General features: G+C 44.6%; 1 protein-coding gene across 1 annotated transcript; it reads right to left on the bottom strand.

Moving 5' to 3' along the window:
* Positions 1 to 1,152: 1,152 nt before the first annotated feature.
* Positions 1,153 to 20,792, bottom strand: LOC309542873 (elongation factor 2-like). Its single transcript, XM_082241849.1, has 15 exons — positions 20,547 to 20,792; positions 16,980 to 17,194; positions 15,412 to 15,593; positions 13,931 to 14,142; positions 12,205 to 12,386; positions 11,695 to 11,800; positions 9,921 to 10,034; positions 9,497 to 9,635; positions 8,629 to 8,824; positions 8,058 to 8,316; positions 5,489 to 5,596; positions 3,827 to 4,180; positions 3,102 to 3,284; positions 2,212 to 2,344; positions 1,153 to 1,517 (listed from the first exon to the last, which is right to left on the bottom strand). Exons 1-15 carry the CDS (start codon positions 20,775 to 20,777, stop codon positions 1,324 to 1,326), a joined length of 2,808 nt encoding a protein of 935 aa, XP_082097975.1. The 5' UTR covers positions 20,778 to 20,792; the 3' UTR covers positions 1,153 to 1,323.
* Between the last annotated feature and the right edge of the window lie 1,397 nt (positions 20,793 to 22,189).

Here is a 22,189-nt window from a genome sequence, read left to right as displayed (position 1 = left end):
GCATTGAAAGGCTGTTGCTGTTCTTCACTGCATTCTCACCTTTTTATGCTTAAATTGTTAATACTTTCAGCTGTATGGCTAAATACTACAGTGCTACTTCTGATTCTTTACCACACTGTTGATATTCTGTTGCCATTTTATAGACACATTTGCTTGCAGAAATGAGGAGATATCCAGTAGTGGTTACACTTCAGATGTTTTGAAAACTTAAACCACTGGGTAGAATTTAGTTTTACAGTGGTACCTTGGTTTACAAACTTAATCCATTCCGGAAGTTCGTTCTTAAACCGAAACCATTCTTAAACAGAATCGCGCTTTCCCTAATGAGGCCTCCAGCCACTGGTGCCCTTCCACCATTCGGCTTCCGTTCTTATACCGAGGTAAAGTTTGCAAACCAGGACACTACTTCCGGTTTTGCAGAGTTCATAAACCGAGGTTCCACTGTACTCAAGAGTAGACCCACTAAATTAATGGACCTTAACTGTTGAGTTTTGCTCAGGGTAGATTCACTGAACAAACTTCAAGCTGAATACAGTCTATTGCTTTCAGTGAGTACTGGTATCATTCATTGTTTTCTTTTTCCATTCTACCTCCAAGCATCCCATTCTGCTAAGTCAATTCTTAGCTCACATGATGGGTTTTGCATTGTGCCAGCCTTCATGTGTCTGCTAATTTGTAGTTATTAAAAGTAACCTGGTATCCGGGGGTGGGGTGGGGGGTTGACCTTAAAGCCATACCACTTGCTAGTTTGAGACCTCCAGTCCTTGAGCAGCTTGCAGCATTGTAGCACTGCAGGTCCCAGGAGGTGAGGCAAATTCGCTAACTCAGGTACTGTCTTTTATTGGAAGTCTCTCTTACATTTTTCAGGGTTGAAATACAGCTCTTTGCAAAAAAATTCCTGCAAGTAGATGGTTTAGAACTTTACTCAAGTCTCAAACGTGTCTCCAGGGCAGTAGTTCTCATCTGTTAAAGCTACTGTTTGTACGTAATAGGGCAATTGCAAATAAGATTAAAGGCCTTCAAGTGATTTTGCAACAAGAGCTCGTAAGGTCTCTGCAAAATGAATTCTGTTTCAGTATAGGGCTCTTAAAATAGATACCAGTGAGAAGTGGGGAAGCCTGCTTACTGCAGAAACAAGAATTTCACCAGATAAGCGGTTCAACACATACTTTTATTTCTCATTAGGTGAACATGACATAATTGCTAGATGTTTGGAGTTTTTCTGTTCAGTTTCCCACTCCTTTGCTGGCTTTGTGAAGCAATCCAATTCTGTGATGAAGTTGAGTGCTAGAATAGGCACCCCTGACCTGGATGAGGTTGTAGTTACAATTTGTCTAGGAAGTTGTCCAGAGGTGGAATACCTTCCTTCAAGCCTTTGCGTTTGCGTGTTTCAGCCACGACTTGGAAGGGTCGTGAATTAGCATCGTAGGGGTCTCCGGGCAAAATCTGCCAGTGATCAAAGACACATTGTGGGAAAGCCTGGCCACCGGTATTGGATCTCAAATCAGCAGTGAAACCTATGGAGATGAAAAAAATGAGTAACTTGTAAGGCTTAGAACACCCCTTACAGTATCCTCTGTCAGACCTTTCATTCAAACAAAAGTTCTTACTTAGCCACCTTTAGCAAGTTTATCTGACGCAACATTAATAATGCTAAATTCATACCAACAGGAAAAGCTTGTTCAATCTGGCTTAAATTTCTTTCCTCTTCTACACCTACCTCTTCCTTGCTGCATTTCTTTAACTCCTACGAGAGGGTTGTCGCTCAGTAGTAAGAGCATCTGTTTGGTATGCAGGGAGCCTTGGGTTCAATCTCTGATACTGCCAAGTAAGGGTTCAGAATCATCACCAGCCTGAAATCCTGGCAAGCCATTGCCAGTCAGTGAAGGAACTGATGGACCGATGGTCTGACTCAGCACAAGTCCGCTTCCTAACTCTAGTATCACTATCCAGAATACAATTTGACTGTTCCTTAACTCTAATGTCCAGCTTCTCATATCTGCTTCTGGGTCATTTTCCCTCCCAGGCTGAGGTACTACTCCATTATGGGCAGCTACTTTTCCTGGCAAAGTTGAAAGCAGGAATACTTGAGCCAAGAATGCTAGTTTTTATTTCATTGTATTCTCCCCCAAAACTAGTGACTTAACTGGAAGAATGGTATGAACCACCTAGTGGGATTTGATAAGGTCATGAAATCAGTCAATCTCTTACCAAAAGACTCATTAACTGGCAGATATGCTTTGACCACAAACATGGGCGTCCCAGCTACTTGGGACTCTTCAAAAACATGACCGCGTTTTCGATTCAGCACACCATAAATGCCTCCAACCACTTGTTCTGGGCACTAGGGAAGAAAGGCAGCTGTTTAGATTTTTCCCATCAGCTCAAAGGAAAGTCTGTGGTATCTCCTTTCATCAACAATTAACTATAAGACACAGGACCTCTTGAATTTTATACTACTAAATTATTTTATTTACAATAAAATGCACTAGAGCAGCACTTAAGGATCTTAATACAAAGACAGCTCCATGTGACATCTTGAAGAAAAGCATTTTTGCTCTGGTAGTTAATAAATATACATTAATAAACCATTATTCAATTTTATGCTGCAAAAGTCTCACCTGACTAAGTAGCAAATTAGCTGCTTTTTTGGTGGCAGACTAGATTTCTCCACTTAAATGGGAAGACAAAACTAAATGATGAAGGCTGCAATCCATACCACGTCCAGTCTAAAGTTGGGGTTACTTCCAGGTACGCAGGGCAAGAATTGCAGCCTTAGTGAGGAATCAGCCAATGCTGCCAAGGTCCAAGATAGTTAATATGAAACATGCTTAAAACTCATGTTCTTTCATAGTATGTCAAATGAGGCTCTTCAGCTGCACATTTGTGCACAAGCAGGGCTAGTAGTAAAAACGAAATCTGTTGGGGGTTGAGAGGAATTTCCTAGAAGCCAGCAATACTGCTCTTGTTCTAGCAGGAGTGGGATAAAACAAGAGTGGACCTGAGTCCACTGTGACAGTGAAACCTCAGAACTAAGAACAGGAGTTTTGATTCCTGCTTCAAAGTCTCAGCAGGGACAACCCACCCGTCCAGTGACATACCTGTATCTCTACAAGATAGATGGGCTCCATCAATCGGGGCTGGGCAGTCAGGGCAGAGGCATACAAAACCCTCCTTGCAGTTGGGATGATTTGCCCACCACCCCGGTGGATGGCATCAGCATGGAGAGTAACATCATGGATGTCAAAGCGAACTCCCCGCATGTTCTCCTCACACAGAACGCCCTGCAAAAGACAACAGTCAAAAGTGGAAAGGAAAAGACTTCTGACTGCAGTACTATTGGCATCCTAATGCTTAAACTTGTTTTAATTGGCAAAAGAAAAAGAGTTAAGTTGCTACTTGTGCAGAAGAAAAACATTACAGACCATTAAAGTGTTGGGAGGTCTTCCTGCCACTAGAGAGGCTTGCAAATAATAATGAAAAAACTTAGCATCAAACACCTTATGCACAGCAAAGAAAATTAAGATAGTAGGTGACGTTTCACAGAAACAATGTGTTTTAAGTCCGTTTGTATCCAAGTGAAACCATTCATAGTGCAACAGGTGGGGAATTACTTAAAAGCATATGGAACAGCCCTAAACAGAAACATACCACTGAGGTCTGTCAAGCCCAGTACTGGCTGCCTAGGAATCTCTCTTGTTCTACCTCAAATCTTTTTATTTAAAACAAGCCATGAGTTATTAGGGATTGAACCTGACAGCTGTAAAATTTACAGAATAATTTCAAACATCTTGCGTATCAAGTGCTAATTTTATGGCAGACTTGCCTCTTTCGTTGCCCACTGGAATCCGGCGACCACGCTATCCTTTATTTCATTGAGGTACTGGACCCCTTTGGTGATGTCCACCAGGATGTTGGGGCCTGTTCCGTCGGGACCAAAGCACCAGATCTTCCGTGCTTCAGACACATCCCACTCGTACTTCTCGGCCAGGTACCGAGCCCGTTGCTTCAGCTCTTGGCGGGAGCTGACATCCCCTTTGTCTATATCTTCTGCCAACCCGTCAGGGAAAGGGCGGGCTTTCATGTACAACCGGTTGTGCTTGTTGGGGGATTTGGACAAGCACATCTGGATCGATTCTTCAGAGACTGTCTCCCGATAAGATACTACCGGGTCTGATTTCTGTTATGTTGCAAAAGAAGAGTGTCAAATAAATTTGAGTCCACTTTACAAATTCATTCTATGCTGAGATCAACCTTTACTACCCTGTTTCACATGTTCATTTCAAGCTAGAGTGACGGAGCATGTCCCCCACTACACATACCAAAATTGGAGCCTCATTATAACATGTGTGGCCCCTAGATGGGGATACATGGCACACCAGGCCAGATATGGCAGTCAGACATCCTCAACAGAGGCAACATTGAGTGTTTTACAGATTTAATTGCCAGATTTAGGCTCTAGCATGAATTACTAGAATTAAAGGTAAAGGTAATGGGACCCCTGACCATTAGGTCCAGTTGTGACCGACTGTGGGGTTGCGGCGCTCATCTCGCTTTATTGGCCAAGGGAGCCGGCGTACAGCTTCCGGGTTATGTGGCCAGCATGACTAAGCCGCTTCTGGCGAACCAGAGCAGCGCACGGAAACACCATTTACCTTCCCACCGGAGCGGTACCTATTTATCTACTTGCACTTTGACGTGCTTTCGAACTGCTAGGTTGGCAGGAGCAGGGACCAAACAACGGGAGCTCACCCCGTCGCGGGGATTCGAACCACCGACCTTCTGATCAGCAAGTCCTAGGCTCTGTGGTTTAACCCACAGCGCCACCCGCGTCCCTTCAAATTTAAGTGTACGCAGGTCATATAAAGAGACTCCATTTTCATTATTTTCAGGCTACTGAACTGTATTTTATTTACAGTGGTGCCCCGCAAGACGAATGCCTCGCAATACAAAAAACTCGCTAGACGAAAGTTTTTTCCGTTCGCGATTTGCCTCGCAAGACGAATTTCCCCTATGGGCTTGCTTCGCAAGACGAAAACTTCTCGCGACTTTTTTTCTTTGACTAAAAACAAAGACATGTTTTGTTTATAAAGTTAATTTATTTTCCCTTAAATTTTTGAACTGCTCTTTACAGTATGTGTGACTTTAAAGAGCAGTTAATGAACTGTTGTTGTACCAAATTTGGCTTTGTTTGGACTTTTTTTGACCATAGGAACGCATTAATTGATTTTCAATGCATTCCTATGGGATTTCGTGCTTCGCAAGACGAAAAATTCGCTAGACGACAAAAATTGCAGAACGAATTAATTTCGTCTTGCGGGGCACCACTGTATTAACTTTGTATACTGCCCCATACCCACAGGTCTCATTTATTTGGCACAAAACCAAATCCCGATATCTAATTTCCATTTTTTAAAAAATCATATTTTCAGTCCATCTGGCATTTACATGTTCTAACCCTGCCCACACAGCAGGTGAGTTTGCATACCTTGATGGGAATACAGGCATGGTCCTCTTCCAGATCTTTCAGGCAAATTTCCAGATGCAGCTCACCAGCTCCAGCAACGATGTGCTCTCCAGATTCCTCAATAATGCACTGGTGAACAGGAAAAGTTGGTTATTAGGTTGTTTCAGGAGGAAAACGTTATGAAAACCTTATCATGCTGCAGAATGTGCTACAATTCTGCCAAGCCGTTTTCAAAAGATCAAAGCATTGGGCCTTTCCACAACTGTTATGCAGAAATCATCATGGGAAAAGTTGGGCTTAGGTTGTGATGTGCTTTCCACCCCTGACCTCCAAGCATTGCACCTACCTGTGAAATGCAAGGTACTGCCAGGTAAAATGCACCACTTCTAACACTTATGCCATGCTCTATAGCTTGTGCAGCATTCGGTTCAAACAGAGCCACCCCACCACACAGAAGAAGGGGAGACAAATGCTTCCTAATTTTGAAAACACAAGAAAGAGTACTACCCAAGACCAAGGTCTATCTATAAATATGCTTGTATTTATTTATTAGACTTGTTATCACATCCCTTCCTGAGAGCTTGGAAGGGGGAACATTGTTTCTAATAAAAATGTGTTTTGACAACAAAACATCCTACAATTTCAAAGATTCCTACAGAGCTCAGGGATTGTACAGAAGTCTTTAAAAGCACAGATCAACAGTGCACTAGCAGTATGGATGTTTGTTGCGTTGGAGCTCTGTCTTCTACACAAACACTATAACCTCTCACCACAGTGACCACATTCAGAAGTCATAACTACAGTGGTGCCTCGGTTTAAGAACGATTCTGTTTACAAACTCCGCAAAACCGGAAATAATGTCCCGGTTTGAGAACTTTGCTTTGGTCTAAGAACGGGATCTGAGCGGTGGAAGGGCACCAGTGGCGGGAGGTCTCATTAGGGAAAGCGTGCCTCAGTTTAAGAATGGTTTCGGTTTAAGAACGAGCTTCCAGAACAGATTAAATTCGTAAACTAAGGTACCACTGTACAGCTTGTTGCAACAATCATGCACTGTGGTAAGCCTCAAGCTTGTATGCTTCTCTCCCCATTTCCTTGCGTGTGAGAGATTTCAGTGACATACAACTTTGGTTTGATGTCCTGGCTTGTGAACTGTGGTTTGTAAAAACCAGTTTCTTCATATATAGACAAATCGGGAAGGTACAGTTTGTCATGCCCAGAAGCTTCACATTTCTTGGGTGAGGGAGAAGCTTACAAACCCGAGGTTCGCTAAGTTATTGTAAAGCGAAGAGGTAGGAAACCTTTCTTTTCAGGCCAGGGGCCACATCTGATCAACCTTTTCTGGTGCCAGAGGCAAAAGTGGGCAAAACACCCAATGGTTAATGTTACCTTTGTGCAGTAAGCTAGTTTCTACAAACACCCCCCCCCTCATTCCGGCAGCCAAGAGACATTGCCAGAGCTCAAAAACACATTCCAGCCAGGCAAAAATATTGAAGGAGGGTATGGAATAGGGCTGTTAAGGGGTATGGCCTGAAAAAAGTCCCAAGGGCCAGATAAAAAGGCTACATTTGGCCTCTGGACTCAAAATGCCCGTCCTGCACCATGGTTTTGCATCACCACTGAATACAGGCATTCACGCCCTCCCCATCCAGTCAGGACCTTTCTTCCTTAGTCACTGCCTGTCCTGTTTATATTCTTCCAGATGCATCTGTAGTAAAAGGGAGCAGCAATGTCCACCATCCTGTCCTTATCACGTGTTAATGAGAAAGGTAAGAACCAATGACGACAGGAAAGGTTTAGTACCAAGTTGTCCCCAAATTTCCCTAACCATTTCAAAACACAGTTTTCTTCTTTAGCTGAAACTCCACAATAGTTAAAAAATTATGGAAACTTTACTCTGATTGAATTCAATCTTCAGCTAAGAGAAGGCAGCTTCCTAAAAGCCAGTACTCTACAACTGAATCTTCACTTACTCTGGAGCAAGTGAGAGAAGCTTATTTGGGAAAACGTGTTTTATTTCTTCCGTTTACATCCTGCTATTTTGGAGCACCTGGGTTCCCAGGCAATCTCCCATCCAGACACTGACCAGACCCGCTTAGCTTAAGCAGGGATGCTGCAAAATGTCCCTTCAGACCACACCCTGCAAAATTAACCTGGTAATAAATTCTTCCTGGGTTCATTAGTTTTTGACTCTTATGACGTGGTGAGGCTTTCTTCCTGACTGCAACACTACTACAAGTTCCCCACAGATATCATTTCACCCTTTCACTCTGACAATATCCCCATTCTTGGAAGGTACAGTATTTGTGGACGTGCTAGATCTTACACATTTCCCACCCCACTATTCACAAAGTGGCAGTTATTCAGTCTTCCGATGGAAGAAGCTGAGTGGCCAAATGAATATTAAGACATAGGCTGACTACGAATGTTAAGGGCTGGATTGCTTTATTTTGAAATTTCTGTCCCGAGTTCTGAGCAAGTCTATAGCTGCTTCCCTTGAGTGGCATGCTTGCAAATGCTATTAACGAAAAACTCTCTTCCAGCAAAGCTCCACTGCAAACCAATAATTCACAAAGTTACAGCTAACACTCACCTGGACCATAGGGTCAGACTTGGCGAGACGCTTTAGACCTTCCACTAGTTTTGGTAGGTCGGCAGGGTTTTTTGCTTCAACTGCAACCCGCACAACTGGGCTAACACTAAATTTCATCACTCTCATGTTGTGGGCATGTTCAAAGGTGGTAATGGTGCCCGTCTTCACCAAAAACTGGTCAACACCAACTAGGCCAACAATGTTGCCACAAGGTACATCCTCAATGGGCTCAACATAACGACCCATCATCAAAATGGTTCTACAAAGACAGAGGATGGGTAACAATCTATTTTATCATCGGAAGTATTTTTTAATTTTTTTTTAGGAAAAACCCCAACCTTTTTACATAAAAGGTATTCTCTCTAATTGCCCTTTTAACTGTCTATCATATCTCTCAGTAACTAAAGTTATACTGGGCATGCCATAAAGAAAAAATTCTCAGAAAAAATAAAAATGCTGCTGCCTCTTATCAGGTTCCCCGCCCCCATAAAACAAAAATATACATATATTATAACATTGATTTTTTTTGCATGCATCGACCTCCAAAAGCAATGACGCCATCACTATCTACCTTTGAATGGGCTTCAGGTAGAGATCTTCCTTCTTTCCTGGGGTATAGTTTGGCCCCATGATTCGTACTTTCTGGCCTGTGGAAACAATGCCAGAGAAGACCCGCCCAAAGGCATAGAAACGACCTTTGTCAGACGTGGGGACCATTTTGGAGATGTACATCATCAAAGGGCCCTTTGGATCACAGTTCTTAACACCTGCAGCAAAGCAATGCAAAGATGGTGACTCACAGGCAGTTCTGAACTCAGCTGAGATGATATGATGGGGGATTTGCCTTCCTTTTTAAAAATGAAATGTAAAAATCAGTTATATGCTGCCGATCAATTGGGCACAGGAAACTAATTGCACAAAAGCAAAGTCTATCCAAATACAGTGGTACCTCGGGTTACTAACTTAATTCGTTCCAGAGATATGTTCTTAACCCGAAACCCTTCTTAACCTGAGGCGCGCTTTCGCTAATGGGGCCTCCCACTGCGCGATTTCCGTTCTCATCCTGGGGCAAAGTTCTCAACCCAAGATACTACTTCCGGGTTAGTGGAGTTTCTAACCCGAAGCGTTTGTAACCCGAGGTACCACTGTAGGTGAATGAAATGGGAAGCATGTTTGGTAGAGGGCTGCTTATATAATAGTTCCAAGATAGTTCAGCTGAGGACCTTTAAGTGTGTCAGGTCCTGCTACACCATCAGGTCTCACTCCCTATTCTTAAAAGATTTATACAGTGTCATAAACGAGAAGGCCAACATCTGCCAATGAACACAGAGCCTAGTGCAAATAATGATGGGGAATTTTTTAAAAAAAAGATATAGTCAGGAATTTCAAGGGTTTGGAAAGTAGTCATTTCCTGCCTTGGATTGCGAATGTCATCTTACCCATAGCTGCTTCATCATCAGGCGGTCCCTCATACAGAAGTTCACAGCGATATTTCTGCGCTGTAACAGGGGAAGGCAAGTGGATGGTAATCATCTGAAGTAAGGCATCACCGGCAGGCAGCCAGCGACGCATTACAGCCTGGGAAACAGACATTGAACACAGCTCAAGCTACTGTTTCACCCTTTAGTTTCTTTGTTTGGCTAAACTGGAAGAGCGACGTTCCTCTTCAGAAATGCGATGTCACTCTTCCAGCGCCCATCTCATAAGAATATATAAAGTTGGCCATGCCCCAGTGCCCCAGGCCGTTTCCTGTCGTGCTACCCCAGACTGAACTTGCAACTTTCTGTCTGCAAAGCAGGTGCTGCTTAGCACAGCTGTGCCAAAAGGGACACCGAGACACAGACACACACGGTATCAAAGCACCTTGAGCAGTGGCTTCCCCTCCTTTTCTCGGTCTTCAGCATCCAGCTTGATGTCCAGTTTCTCTATCAGTTTGGACGCTTCTTCCTTCTTAAAGTTCATAATGGCATCGAAGACCTACACAGCGAAAAGTATGTTACAGAGATTTTGTTTGCCCGGTCGATCTAGCATGCCATCAATCAGCTGCCGAGAAGAGTGTTGAATGAAAGTCAAGCCAAATGAGGATTTCCTTTACATCACTTTAAGAGACAGGTGTTGTCACATAGTTTAATTAATTAAGGTGTTCTTAATCCGTAACCTGTAATCCTGTAATCCATGGGGGGGGGGAATCTGTACAAACTAAATTTTATCGTTCCCTACTAGGGTTACGAGTTTGCCCATGTGGTCTGAAGGAGGTGGAAACGGCTTCACATGTGCTGTTACATTGCGACCTTTACGGGGATATCAGGTTGCTGTTTATCTCCCCTATCGTTCAGAAATTTCCAGGTCGATCTGAATCTCAGCGGCTGAAAATCCTACTAGGAGACAAAAACCCAGAAGTAACACTGAAAGTGGCCAAGTTTTCTGCGGCCGCGATCAAGCGGAGGGCATTAGCTGTAAAAAAGTAAAAGATCTGACCCCTGGATAAGCCCCCCTCTTTTTTAAGCCCATACATATACTGTAGTGCACATATGAGTATGTATATGTGTGTGTGTGTGGGTGTGTGAGTATATGTGTATTGTTTTTATGTATAATTTTACAACTTTTAACTGACACCATCATTCCCTTGTAAATTATTGCTGCCTTTTATGTGTTTTTTTTTTCCTTTCTTCTGGTCTATGACCGTAATAAATTCATTCATTCATTCATTCATTCATTCATGGGGGGGGGGGGAATAAGTAATCCATGGGGGGGGGAATAAGTTGAATGAAAAGTCAAGCCAAATGAGGATTTCCTTTATGTCACTTTAAGAGACAGGTGTTGTCACATAGTTTAATTAATTAAGGTGTTCTTAATCTGTAACCTGTAATCCATGGGGGGGGGGGAATAAGTGGATTCGCTCCACCCCCTTGTTGTCATTCTCTTTGCCCACCAAAAGTTGGAAGGTAACTGCATCAAGCAAGGAGTCTCCTGTACCTTGGAAAATCAGGGTTCAGGAGCCACCATGGCTACAGGAGGCCTCTTCTTCTAACAGTTGCCCTCCAACTCATACAGGGGAAGAATGCTAATGAGGAGGAGCCTGCACAACCATCCTCACAGCATCACTACAGCTTGAAGAGGGCTTACGTGCCTGGTTTACTGAATGTGCAGTACTTCCATAGGCTAAACATGATCTCCACCCAAGGCTGCAGAAGAGCTTCCATATCTTATAGCTTGCTACCGATACTCAAGGACACTTTACATTCTGCAGATCCTGCTAGGTTCATGATTCTGGAAGCTTAACATTTTGTCAGTGGACGGGTCAATAAGCTGGTCCCCTGGCAGTATGCTTTAAGGCACATTCATGTCATTGGTTAAGCACTCTATAACTTAACTGATGTGTGTTGCACAGGTGGGGGGAGGGGAATCAGCCTGCTTAGTTAGCTGCTGCAAATACATTTACTCCAGGGATGTTTTATCAAGACTAGGGAAGCCTGTCTGCTGGCAATAAGTGGCCTGAGGTTTCTCATGGATCCTTCACTCTATTCTTCAGCACCCTGAAGAATAGCTTATTCTTGGGAGTTCTCCTAACAGACTGAGGGAGGGAATAATTCTCAAGTTTAGGTGATAATACTATTTTTGTCGAACAGAGTTTCACCTTAAAAATAGGATCCAGGATGAGTTGGGAGAAAGTCCGTGGCAATTTCTTTCCATCGGGGTTGGTTGCTGATTTACTGAATTTTCCATTTGCCGGGTCAAAATACCTAAATTAAAAAGCAAGGCTTATTTTTTTACATACAGTGAAAAGGTTGAGGAACTGAAAAAGAAACAGAAGGTATCTTATTTGGACTTCTCAATTCATCAAGCAAAGCGCCAGTGATCCCGCCATATCCTACTGCCTCTGTTTCTTAATTTACAAAGCAGAAAAATATCAAATACACATTTACAGTTGTCACAGCCACATTGACATTATTTCTAGTTTTTTCAGTACCTAACCACTTTTTAATTATCATAGGTATTTAGTATCTTGATTTTGTAAGCGGAACAACCAAAACCCACAGGTGAGTGCATTATATATGCAAGTACACACCACAGAACGATTGATTCCTAAACTGACTTATCTGGGTGACACCAACTGCTATGCATAAATATATATTCCCTTACTCACTTGTCTCCCCATAGCTTTTTCATCATGTCTTCTACCTTCTTGGCTCTTTCTGCTGCTGGCAGCTGTGCTTTTTCCCCTTTGGCAGCAAATTTGGCTACATACATCTCGGCAAACTGTTTCAGAGTAAAAGCCCAACCATGCAGGCCAGAGCCAAAGCCAACAGTACCAATGACTGGATCAATCTACAAACAGAAGGAGGGAGGGTCTGTTTTTAATCACAGGAACACATCAAAAATGCAACCCTAAACATACCCACATTCCACTGAAATCTAGGCGGCTTGTATCAAAATGAGCATCATCTGGGGCCAAACCATTTTGGCTAGTATGTACTTCTTGAGTAGCCACCAAAAAGTGCTTAAAGTGCATTCAATAAATTAAAGACACCGTGTTCTGTACCCCACTTACATATTGCCCTTCTCAACATGCCTCCTTCGTGAGAGGTCTGGAGGGTGGCAACCCAAGAATGGGCCTGCAGTTTTGCCTCGACTACCGATCTGTAGAGCACAAGAGGCAGGTTGGACTGTAGCCTGATCTTGTCCAGAAAAGCAATCTGTGGCATCCATATCACAGCTTAATCATCACCTATGCTTTAAAACAGGTGCCCTTCCAGACGCTGTTGGACTTCAATACCCATTAGCCCCAGCCAGATGGCCGATGGTCAGGAATGATGTGATTTGGAGTCCAATGACATCCGCAGGGCCAAAGGTTAGTCATCTCTGCTTAAAAGGGACTCAAGTCAGTTGCAGGGTGTTGATGTGGCTTCTCCACCGAGACAAAAAAAATGCCAATAGTGCTATTTTTCATGGCTTTGCCTGCACAAATAACTGCTCAAACAGGAGCTCTGTAGTAGAAGAGACATTCAAAGCTGCTTTATTCTGAGTCAAAGCACCGGCCTATCTAGCTCAGTAGTGCCTCCTCAACTAGCAGTAGCTCTCCAAGGTCTCAGCAGAGGAATAATAATAATAATAAATTTTATTTATATCCCGCCCTCCCCAGCCGAAGCCGGGCTCAGGGCAGCTAACAACAATCAAATAATCAAACAATCAAATAATCCAATATTCTAAAAATATTTCATTATAAAAATTAATTAAAATCAAATTGATGGCAACCGTTAACTAAAATTCTGTGCAGGTTGCCAGGGGAGGAAGTCAGGCTGCGCCCTGACCAAAGGCCTGGTGGAACAACTCTGTCTTGCAGGCCCTGCGGAAAGATGTCAGGTCCCGCAGGGCCCTAGTCTCGTGTGACAGAGCGTCCCACCAGATTGGAGCCACAGCCGAGAAGGCCCTGGCTCTAGTTGAGGCCAGCCTAACCTCTCTGTGGCCTGGGACCTTCAGGATGTTTTTATTTGCAGACCGTAGGTTTCTTTGTGGGGCATACCAGGAGAGGCGGTCCCATAGGTACAAGAATGCCTTTCCGAGCTCTGGTACCAGATCTCCCCCCCTTTTTTTGCAAATTGGAGGTGCCAAGACCTGATTCTGGGGCCTCTGCTGAATGGAGTGTGCTCTGACAGTGAGCTATGGTTTCTCCCCAAGGAATAGTATAACCTTGCAAGAGCTACTCAGAGAAACTGCAGCAGCAAATTCCACAAGCAGGATGCTCTCACGTGAACAGTTTTTGCACAGGTAGGCAAGAAAAATAACTTCTGCGCTAGCTTGGTGTAGCAGGATTTGACCCTTCCAAAAATAGTTTTCAGATCCACTCCAATGTCAACGTAAGTCCTCTTTACCATAATATTACCCATGGGTCCAGTTTCACCCTCTCCGTAAGTGGATATTATAACATTGACGTTTTCTACGATACGCTGGAAGGTCTGGTAAAGTTCTTCCGGCTCCAACTGTAGCTCCAGCAAAGCACGATCCATCTTGTTCATCATCAGCACTGGCTTGATACGCTCAGCAATCGCTTGGCGGAGCACAGTCTCGGTCTGCACACAAACCCCTAGGCGAGAAAGTGGACAGGCAGTGTTTGCTTAGCCTGCTTCCAGAGAAAACCTGTTGCAGCAGAACTGACTGTAGAGAGGTCAGCCCAGGTCTGCCCTGAAAATTTCAACTCAGTGAAAAGAAGGATCAACAAGATGGTTTGCTGCCTAACAACCTGAAGCTATGGGTAACCATTGGTTTTACTTGTTTTCATTTAAAAGGTTTAGCTACCACCTTAGTGAACTGATTTTGTGCCAGTTTACAAAAACAAGACTGTTAAATAATGCTAGAGCATCACCCTTGCATCCCATAGCATTCAGGCTATTGCAGACTGCTGAAATTCCATACACTGTGTACGTTTTGTAAGTCACACAGATTATTCTGAAGCCTTGACCACAGGAAATTTTGTTGAGCTTCCTGAGCTGCAGGGAAGTCACCAAACACATTTTGAAGGTCATTTTCACAATGGTAAGGGCTAAGCATTTCCTTATTTAAAAGGGTGGATGTGTGTCAAATTCTCAAGGCTAAAAGCCTCAACTATAATAAGGTCTCAGCACACTCTATATAAATTATTAGAAGAGGTTTGCTAGCATTATAGCCCACTTCTTTTCCAAGAGCTGAGGACGACATTTTAGTGCCTCACGACATCCCATGATGTACTTTAGATTGATAGTCATTCAGTTACCCAGTGAATTTCACTACTAAGGAGCAGACAGATACTGGGCTTGTCACATCCATATTGAATCTCCATGCTGTACTTTGTGCACAATGCAGGAACTATGCTTTCAGCTTCCTTTTATATTAACCTGTGGGCTTAACAGACGGCACAAGAAACATCAGCCACGTGTCACATAAGCACCTATTCCAATTTCTAGAATACTTGTGACTGGTACATATTTAAAAGTGCTGCGCAGACATAAACAGGGATCTGCAAATTTTGACCAGCCATCTTAGCCAACATTTGGTTGCTAGGTCTCTGGTTGCTAGGTCACTCCTCCTCCCCAAGGAGCAGGATCTTGCCCGTGACTTCATGCTATGCCTTTGAAACCTTGTGCTATGCAAGAGACAATGTCCTGTTCCACTCACTTGGTAGAAAGGCTGGGATTGTCACCCTTGGGGTCCCTCCCAACTGTGCAACTTCATTATTCTATGAGCCGAATTGCAAAATACTAAAAACACAGTCACCTGTTCTCAAAGGATTCTTATCCCCTGCTATCTCTTACTGGCTGCCTCACAAACAACAGATTTCTCACAAGCAATTACAGTTCCCCAGTTTTAGCACACTTACCTGAAACACAGTCAACAACTACAAGAGCACCATCAGTGACACGAAGTGCTGCTGTGACTTCAGAGGAGAAATCCACATGCCCAGGGGAGTCGATTAAATTAATGAGAAAGCCAGAGCCATCTTTGGATTGTTTGATGAAGGCTAAATCATTTTCTGAGAGCTCGTAGTAGAGAGAAATGGCCCTACAAAAGAGATGGAGGGTTTCCCCAAAATATATTTACATTTATGCATCATTTCAATAAACACCACAGCTGGGGCTTGAGGCACTTTGAACTTGAGGCATTGAGGCTTGAGGTATGTCCCAAGAAGGGGGAACTTGGAGGCAGTCGTACAGATGGTGTTGGATTCCAACTTGCATCAACCACAAACAAGCGTGGCTAATGGCCCGGGTTGATGGAACTGGAAGTCCAGTTTTAAGAACTATGTTGAATTCCTCATCCTGCCCTACATGCATTAAGACTAGCTAAGGAGGCACTGCATCGGGTCCCTGCATTTGTGGAAGTGCAGGTAGCAGAGACTAGATCTGTCTCTGTGATGGTAGCATCCCCTCATTGGATTCCTTCATTTGCAGAGCTGCATCTGGTCAACTCTCTTGAGAGTTTTCAGAGGGCAATGAAGATTTCCCTTTTTAGTAAAGCATTCAGTTTCCTGGCACAGCCAATGGGATATTGATTTTATGTTTTTTAACGTCTTTGTTTTCAGCTGTTTATGAATGAGATTTAAAAACTCGTTTCATTGTTAATTTTGGAAAAAATATTAAGGCTGCCGCAAGAACAACATCCTGGAGATGTGGGATATAAATATTAATTAGGGCCAAATTAAACCAAGTACAGTAGGACCTTGTGTTACAGACAGGATCCGTTCTGGAGGCCCATCCGTAACACGGAACTGATGCAACCCAAGTGCTGCGTCTGCACACATGCACAAAGCTCGATTCAGCGCTTCTGCACATGCGGCGAAACCCAGAAGTAACCCGTTTCGGTACTTCCAGATTGCCGTAGGACGCAACACGAAAACACATAACCTGAAGCAGACGCAACATGAGGTATGACTGTATACTGAAATTGCTGAGTTGAAGCGGGGGGTACACTGGATAACATATAGATTCAAGGTCAATACAATGAGCCTGAAACTGTAGCCTTCATTTTTCCTATACATTACATACATGTAATTCAGTGCCAAAATCATTATGATTTGTATCAGTAACTCTGGCCCCTTATGTTTATGGTGTGTGTGTGTGTGTGTGAATACTAAGGATCACACTCCACACATCTTCTGCCACAATAAACCTGTCAATCTTTAAGCTGCCACAGGACTCCTCATGGTATTTGTTTTAACAGGAAGGCAAGGAATCCAACCCTTCTGTAGTTTCTTGATTTTTTTGTTTTTAATAAGAGCAATAATAAGAAAAACCCAGCAACCGTCATTTCAATGTGCACAATTAAATCAGTTAAGAGGAAAACCACTGAACTAGACCCAGTTTAAGCCCACTGTCTTCAAACACACAATTTGCAAATGGCTTGTGTTTTACTGCCAAAGCCATTATGCCCAATGTGAGCAATACTCACGTAGACTTGATTGTGATGCATCTTTCCTGCTCATCTTTCCGTGTGTCAGTAAATCGTGTTTCACCAGCTCTGGCTGAAGCTATGATACCTGCTTTACACACCAATGAATCTGTAAGCGTGGACTTGCCATGGTCAACATGAGCAATCACAGACATATTCCTGATGTTGGACTTTTTGTCCATGATCGCACGGATCTGGTCTATTGTGAAATTCACCTGAGCGGGAAAAGGAAAGAAAGAAAAGAAAACTAAGCCTCTCCCCCTACAAAGACAGAAAACACATGCCATCAAATTAACAGCAAAGGACAAAGGGGAGGTTTAAGTGCCTTGACTTGTCCTCTACACTGAGCAGAGCTACTAGGATCAGAGGGCAGCCACGGAGGACCAAAAAAGGTGCCCAAGTGACTTTGCTCTTTTCTCTGTTATGAGCATGGTAGGGCAGGCAACAATCCGTATGTACGGTAGTGAGTCGCAGGGGTTGGAACAGCCGCCTGGGGTTCCCCCCCCCCCAGACAAAGACCTACATTGAAGTCTAGCTTTGCTATACAGGACACACTTTTCCTTTCTCATTTTTTTTTTCTAAATCCACCCACTCTTCGTTCTGTTCTGATGCTTCTGGAAAACGTTTGGTGCCTGCTGAGTCCTAGGGGTAGTATACCTCCCACAAAACTGGAAAACAGAATTGCAAGATGTTACAAAGGATAAAACGAGCCTGTGCCCTGACAGTAGTCTTCACCATGGTTGGTTGAGCACCATACAATTAGTTAGAAGCAAGAAGGAAGGATGAAGCAGTATGGGGACTTCGAGGTACAACCTTTGGACAGTGCCCCCTTGCCCAGTTTGCTGTCTTGGCTAGTAGCAGACCCTTTGAGGACTGGCAAGCTTGCCCATACCAAATGGCTTGTCAGAATCAGGTGTGCCAAATCAGCATATTTGGCTTTTTAAAAAAAACAACCATATGGGAATGTCCCATAATGAAGTCCTGCTAGGAAGCTGTTTTACTAGAAATGAGGAAAATCCTTGGTTATAGCCTCCCAATAAAGATTCTGAAATGGTAGTCTTTTTATTAATGGCAGCTAGGATGAGAATTTGCCCCAACTGAAAAAAACCTAAACCACATTTTAAGGTGTGGAAAATGGGCTATATGGTCAAATGATGAACTTAAGAGGAAGAGAAGGCAGATAGAAAGATGCTAAGTTTGTAGAAAATTGGAGTCGGTTTGTTTTTATTGGAATAACAAAACACAAAATTTGATCAATTGGGAATATATGGCAGTGGCGTAGCGTAGGTTGTCAGCACCCGGGGCAAGGCAAGTAATTTGCGCCCCCTAACCTGTGGATTTGCGCCCCCTAACCCATGGATTTGCACCCCTAAGCCTAACACCCAGATGTTGCGCCCGGTGCGGCCGGCCCCCCCTGCACCCCCCATGCTACGCCACTAATATATGATATATACGACAAAAAACCTTTTCATTTGGATACGTGATTAGTGTTACTGTTGTATTTGGCATACAATTGTTTATTGTTTCTATTATTCAATGAATGCACATTCAATACGCATCCCAAAAAGAAACCAAAAATCCTATCTGGAAGAACCCTAACAAATGACGAAGGAAAAAATACAACTAAAGTTCATTTGAAGGGTAAACCTTTCCAGACAAAGCACCTGGCAAGTCCTGGTGTTGTTTATTGGCTGCAATCCTAAGGACACGTACCTGGGAGGAAGTCCCATTGAACTCACTAGGATTTCCTTAAAGACACACACAGGATCAGGCTGCATAAGCATAATCCAGAAATGTCTCTAGGCCAGGTCACCTCAGCCATGACAACTATGTGCCTCAAGGGAGCAACTTTCTCTCAGACACATCTCCCTTCCCTATCAGAGATCAGGCTGGCTTACCTTAAATGATTGTTGTACGTGTGCTTTGAAGCCCTTTAATGCATTATACCAGGAATACACAAGGTGGTGCTCTCCAGATCGAGTGGACTACAACTCCCATCACTCGCAGTCAGCAGGGTCAGTAGCCCAGGTTGACGGGAGTTATAGCACAAAATGTTTTCTATTCTTTTATAGAGGGCACCACACTGGTTACTCCTGCCCTATACAACCAAGGAGTGCCAACAATATACTGGTAGCTGCAGTCCTACAGTCTCCCCACCAATGATGAAAGCTGAATCGCGGTTCTGTTTCCTTAAATATGCTTGCTACATTCTGCTGCTATTTTAAGCCACGGAGGTGGGGGGGGGGGGTTGGATGAAAGGGAAGCAAGCCAAACAAATAAATAAAAGCACCCCTCAAAACCCATTCTTGCAGTGCCTGCTGCAGTACGTAGGTGCCCACCTGGAAGACACAGCTGATCTTCCCAGGGCACCTTACGGAACGAACACAAAACAGCAGTGATGAAAGGCATTTGCTTTTAAAAACACAGTATTTTCCTTTCATTATCTCAGATTCTGCCACTCCTTAAACTACCTCGCGCGCTGTTTCACTGCATTCTGGGGCACCAGACAGGGAAAAAACCACCGCAATGAATATGCAGCACAGTTCTCTATCACGCACACAGGGAAGAAGTGTGTGTATACAAACACACACTCACACACACAGAGTCCCTTGCTACCTGACAATGGAGACAGGGGGAAAAACATTTCCAAGGAGAAAGCACAGGGCGCCCAGATCTCCAAACAAACATACCCACTTCTCCTTTCCTGTGGCTGTCAAAAAATAATAATGACCAGGACATGAAAATGTAAATAAACCTCCTTTCCTGCTGCTGACAAATGACCCAAACAAAATAAGGTAAATAAACCACCTTTCGTTATATGGGCAGATATAAATAAGCAGGCATGAAGCGGGAGACCCTTCAACCTCTTCCCATTATAAAAAAACACCTTTATTATTGGTATTATTAATGTTATATACCAGAACGTGAGAGCGAAGGAAATCCTCTGTAGAGGGCATAACAGGACAGTTACACAATAGACCTCTGGCTCTCAGCAAGGGGTGTGTGTGACAATAATAATAATAATTATTATTATTATTATTATTATTGCAAGTTTTGGGATTTTGCATAAATTCCACCTCTGAGCCAAGGCTCTTGCAAACATAAATAATCTCTACCAGTTTTTAGGGCATCCCCGTCTTTATACATTCACCTCCAGAATAATAAGCTCCTAAATTCGCATTATGGGCTATAGAGGAGGTGGGGGGGGCGAGAGAAGCCACCCCAATAAAGCTTCGGCTCGGCTTGCGAAATATAAGGAGGTCCTACGTGACCCCTTTTCTGCCCCACGCCTAACCCAGCGCCCCCTTTCTCCCCACCGGCATCAACCCAGCAGGTGCGCCCTGAGGGGGGGGGCGCTTGAGAATGGCGTCACCCCCCCTCCCATCGCGAGCAGCTGCCCTTAAAAGAAAATGGTCGCCGCTGGTGCGGTGGGGACGGGGGGAGGCGGTTGGAAGAAGGGCCCGTGGCGGGGGCGGAGGGCGCCCGCGTCGCGAAACGGAGCTTGGGGGACGTCCCCGGGCCTCCCCGCTGGGGGTATCGAGCCTTCCCCTCCCGGGAACCGCTCACCATTTCGGCGGATGGCTCCGGATAGTCCCGCTCCCTCCTCCCCCGTCCAAGAATCGCCGCCGCCGCCGCCGCCTCAGCCGAAGACGGTGGTGGGCTGCGGGGGGTGAGAAAAGCACAGACTCCTAGAACGGACCCTCCGAGCGGGGCGGCCTTCTTGCCTGCGAAGCGGCGTCTATGACCCGCAGCCTCTCGCGCTCGGTTCTGTGAGGGAGGGGCACCCGGCGTTGCCATGGCGCCGGAGCAGCGCAGTCCTCCAGGGCCTTGTTTTCTTCCCTCGCAAAGCCCACCACCCTTTTCCCGTGGGGATCTTTGCTTAGACCTCAGCCCTAACTTGTCAATGCACGCTCCCCCCTATCGTTGTGCACGTGAAAGCAGGTGCACACCCTGGCGTGCGTTGAAGCAAGTGATGTGAGGGGCATAGGAAGCTCCCTGTTAATGACCGTTCGTAGCACCGTAGAATTGTAAAGTTGGAAGGGACCCTGAGGGTCATCTAGTCCAACCCCCTGCCATGCTGGAATATTTTGCCCACAAGGGGTCTCAAACCCATGACCTTGAGATTAAGAGTCTTGCGCTCTGCTGGCTGAGCTACCCCAGCAGAACCATAGAATTTTAAGAGGTTGGAAGGGATCCTGAGGATCGTCTAGATCAGGGGTCTGCAACCCGCGGCTCCAGAGCCGCATGTGGCTCTTTTACACCTTTGCCGCGGCTCCAGGGCGGATACTAGCGAGGGGAGGAGGCGCATTGTGCGCCCCGACACTCCCCACTGTGGCAGGCGCTGTACTGGCTGTGACGTCGCATGGGTGTGGTGCGTGCGTTAGTCACGCACCATCCCGACGTCACCTTCCCGCCCGCCTGCCCGCTACATTGTAAGGGGCATGTATGCTGGTCACTGCATTGAAAGGGGGCATGTACGTTGGTCACTGTTTTGAAGGGGAGTGAAGAACACACACACACACACACAAAGGTAACTTGTTAATTTAACATTTATTTCTATGAGGAGGAGTAATTCTGAGGGGTCAAACAAAGAAATAATAAAAAAGTGACAAAAAAGTTATTTTTATAATGACGAGTTTTGCGGCTCCCAGTTTTTTTTTTCTTCGGAAACGGGTCCAAGTGGCTCTTTTTGTCTTAGAGGTTGCAGACCCCTGGTCTAGATCAACCCCTTGCAATGCAGGAATTTCAACTAGATCATGTAGGACAGATGACTATTCAACCTCTGCTTAAAAACTTTCAAGGAAGGGGAGTCCACAACCTCCCAAGGGAGACCATTCCACTGTCAAACAGCTGTTATTGTCAGAAAGCTTCCCCCTGTTTTTTGGTCCAAATCTCCTTTCTTGTAACTTGAAGCCATTGGTTCGAATTCTACCCTCCGGAGCAGGAGAAAACAAGCTTGCTCCATCTTCCATGGGACACTGCTTTAGGTCTTGCTTCACCCATAGCCCCAACCTTGGCTTCAAACAGAGATCAGGCATTCGCTCTCCCCCTCACAGGCTTCAGCCTGCTGCTTCTCCAACTTCTAGCTTTCACACACCCAGCTCAGGTCTGGCCTAATTTCAACTGGTAGATGGGACTCAGAAGGTACTATGTGATTGTCAGGAATTATTACCATGATTTCATCTAGGACTTGCTTCCTAAAACACACC

The sequence above is a fragment of the Podarcis vaucheri genome (assembly GCF_965113315.1).
Source record: "Podarcis vaucheri genome assembly, chromosome: 11".
Classification (NCBI taxonomy): Eukaryota; Metazoa; Chordata; class Lepidosauria; order Squamata; family Lacertidae; genus Podarcis; species Podarcis vaucheri.
Note: the sequence above shows the minus strand (reverse complement) of the source record. Positions and strands in the feature narration are given on the sequence as shown.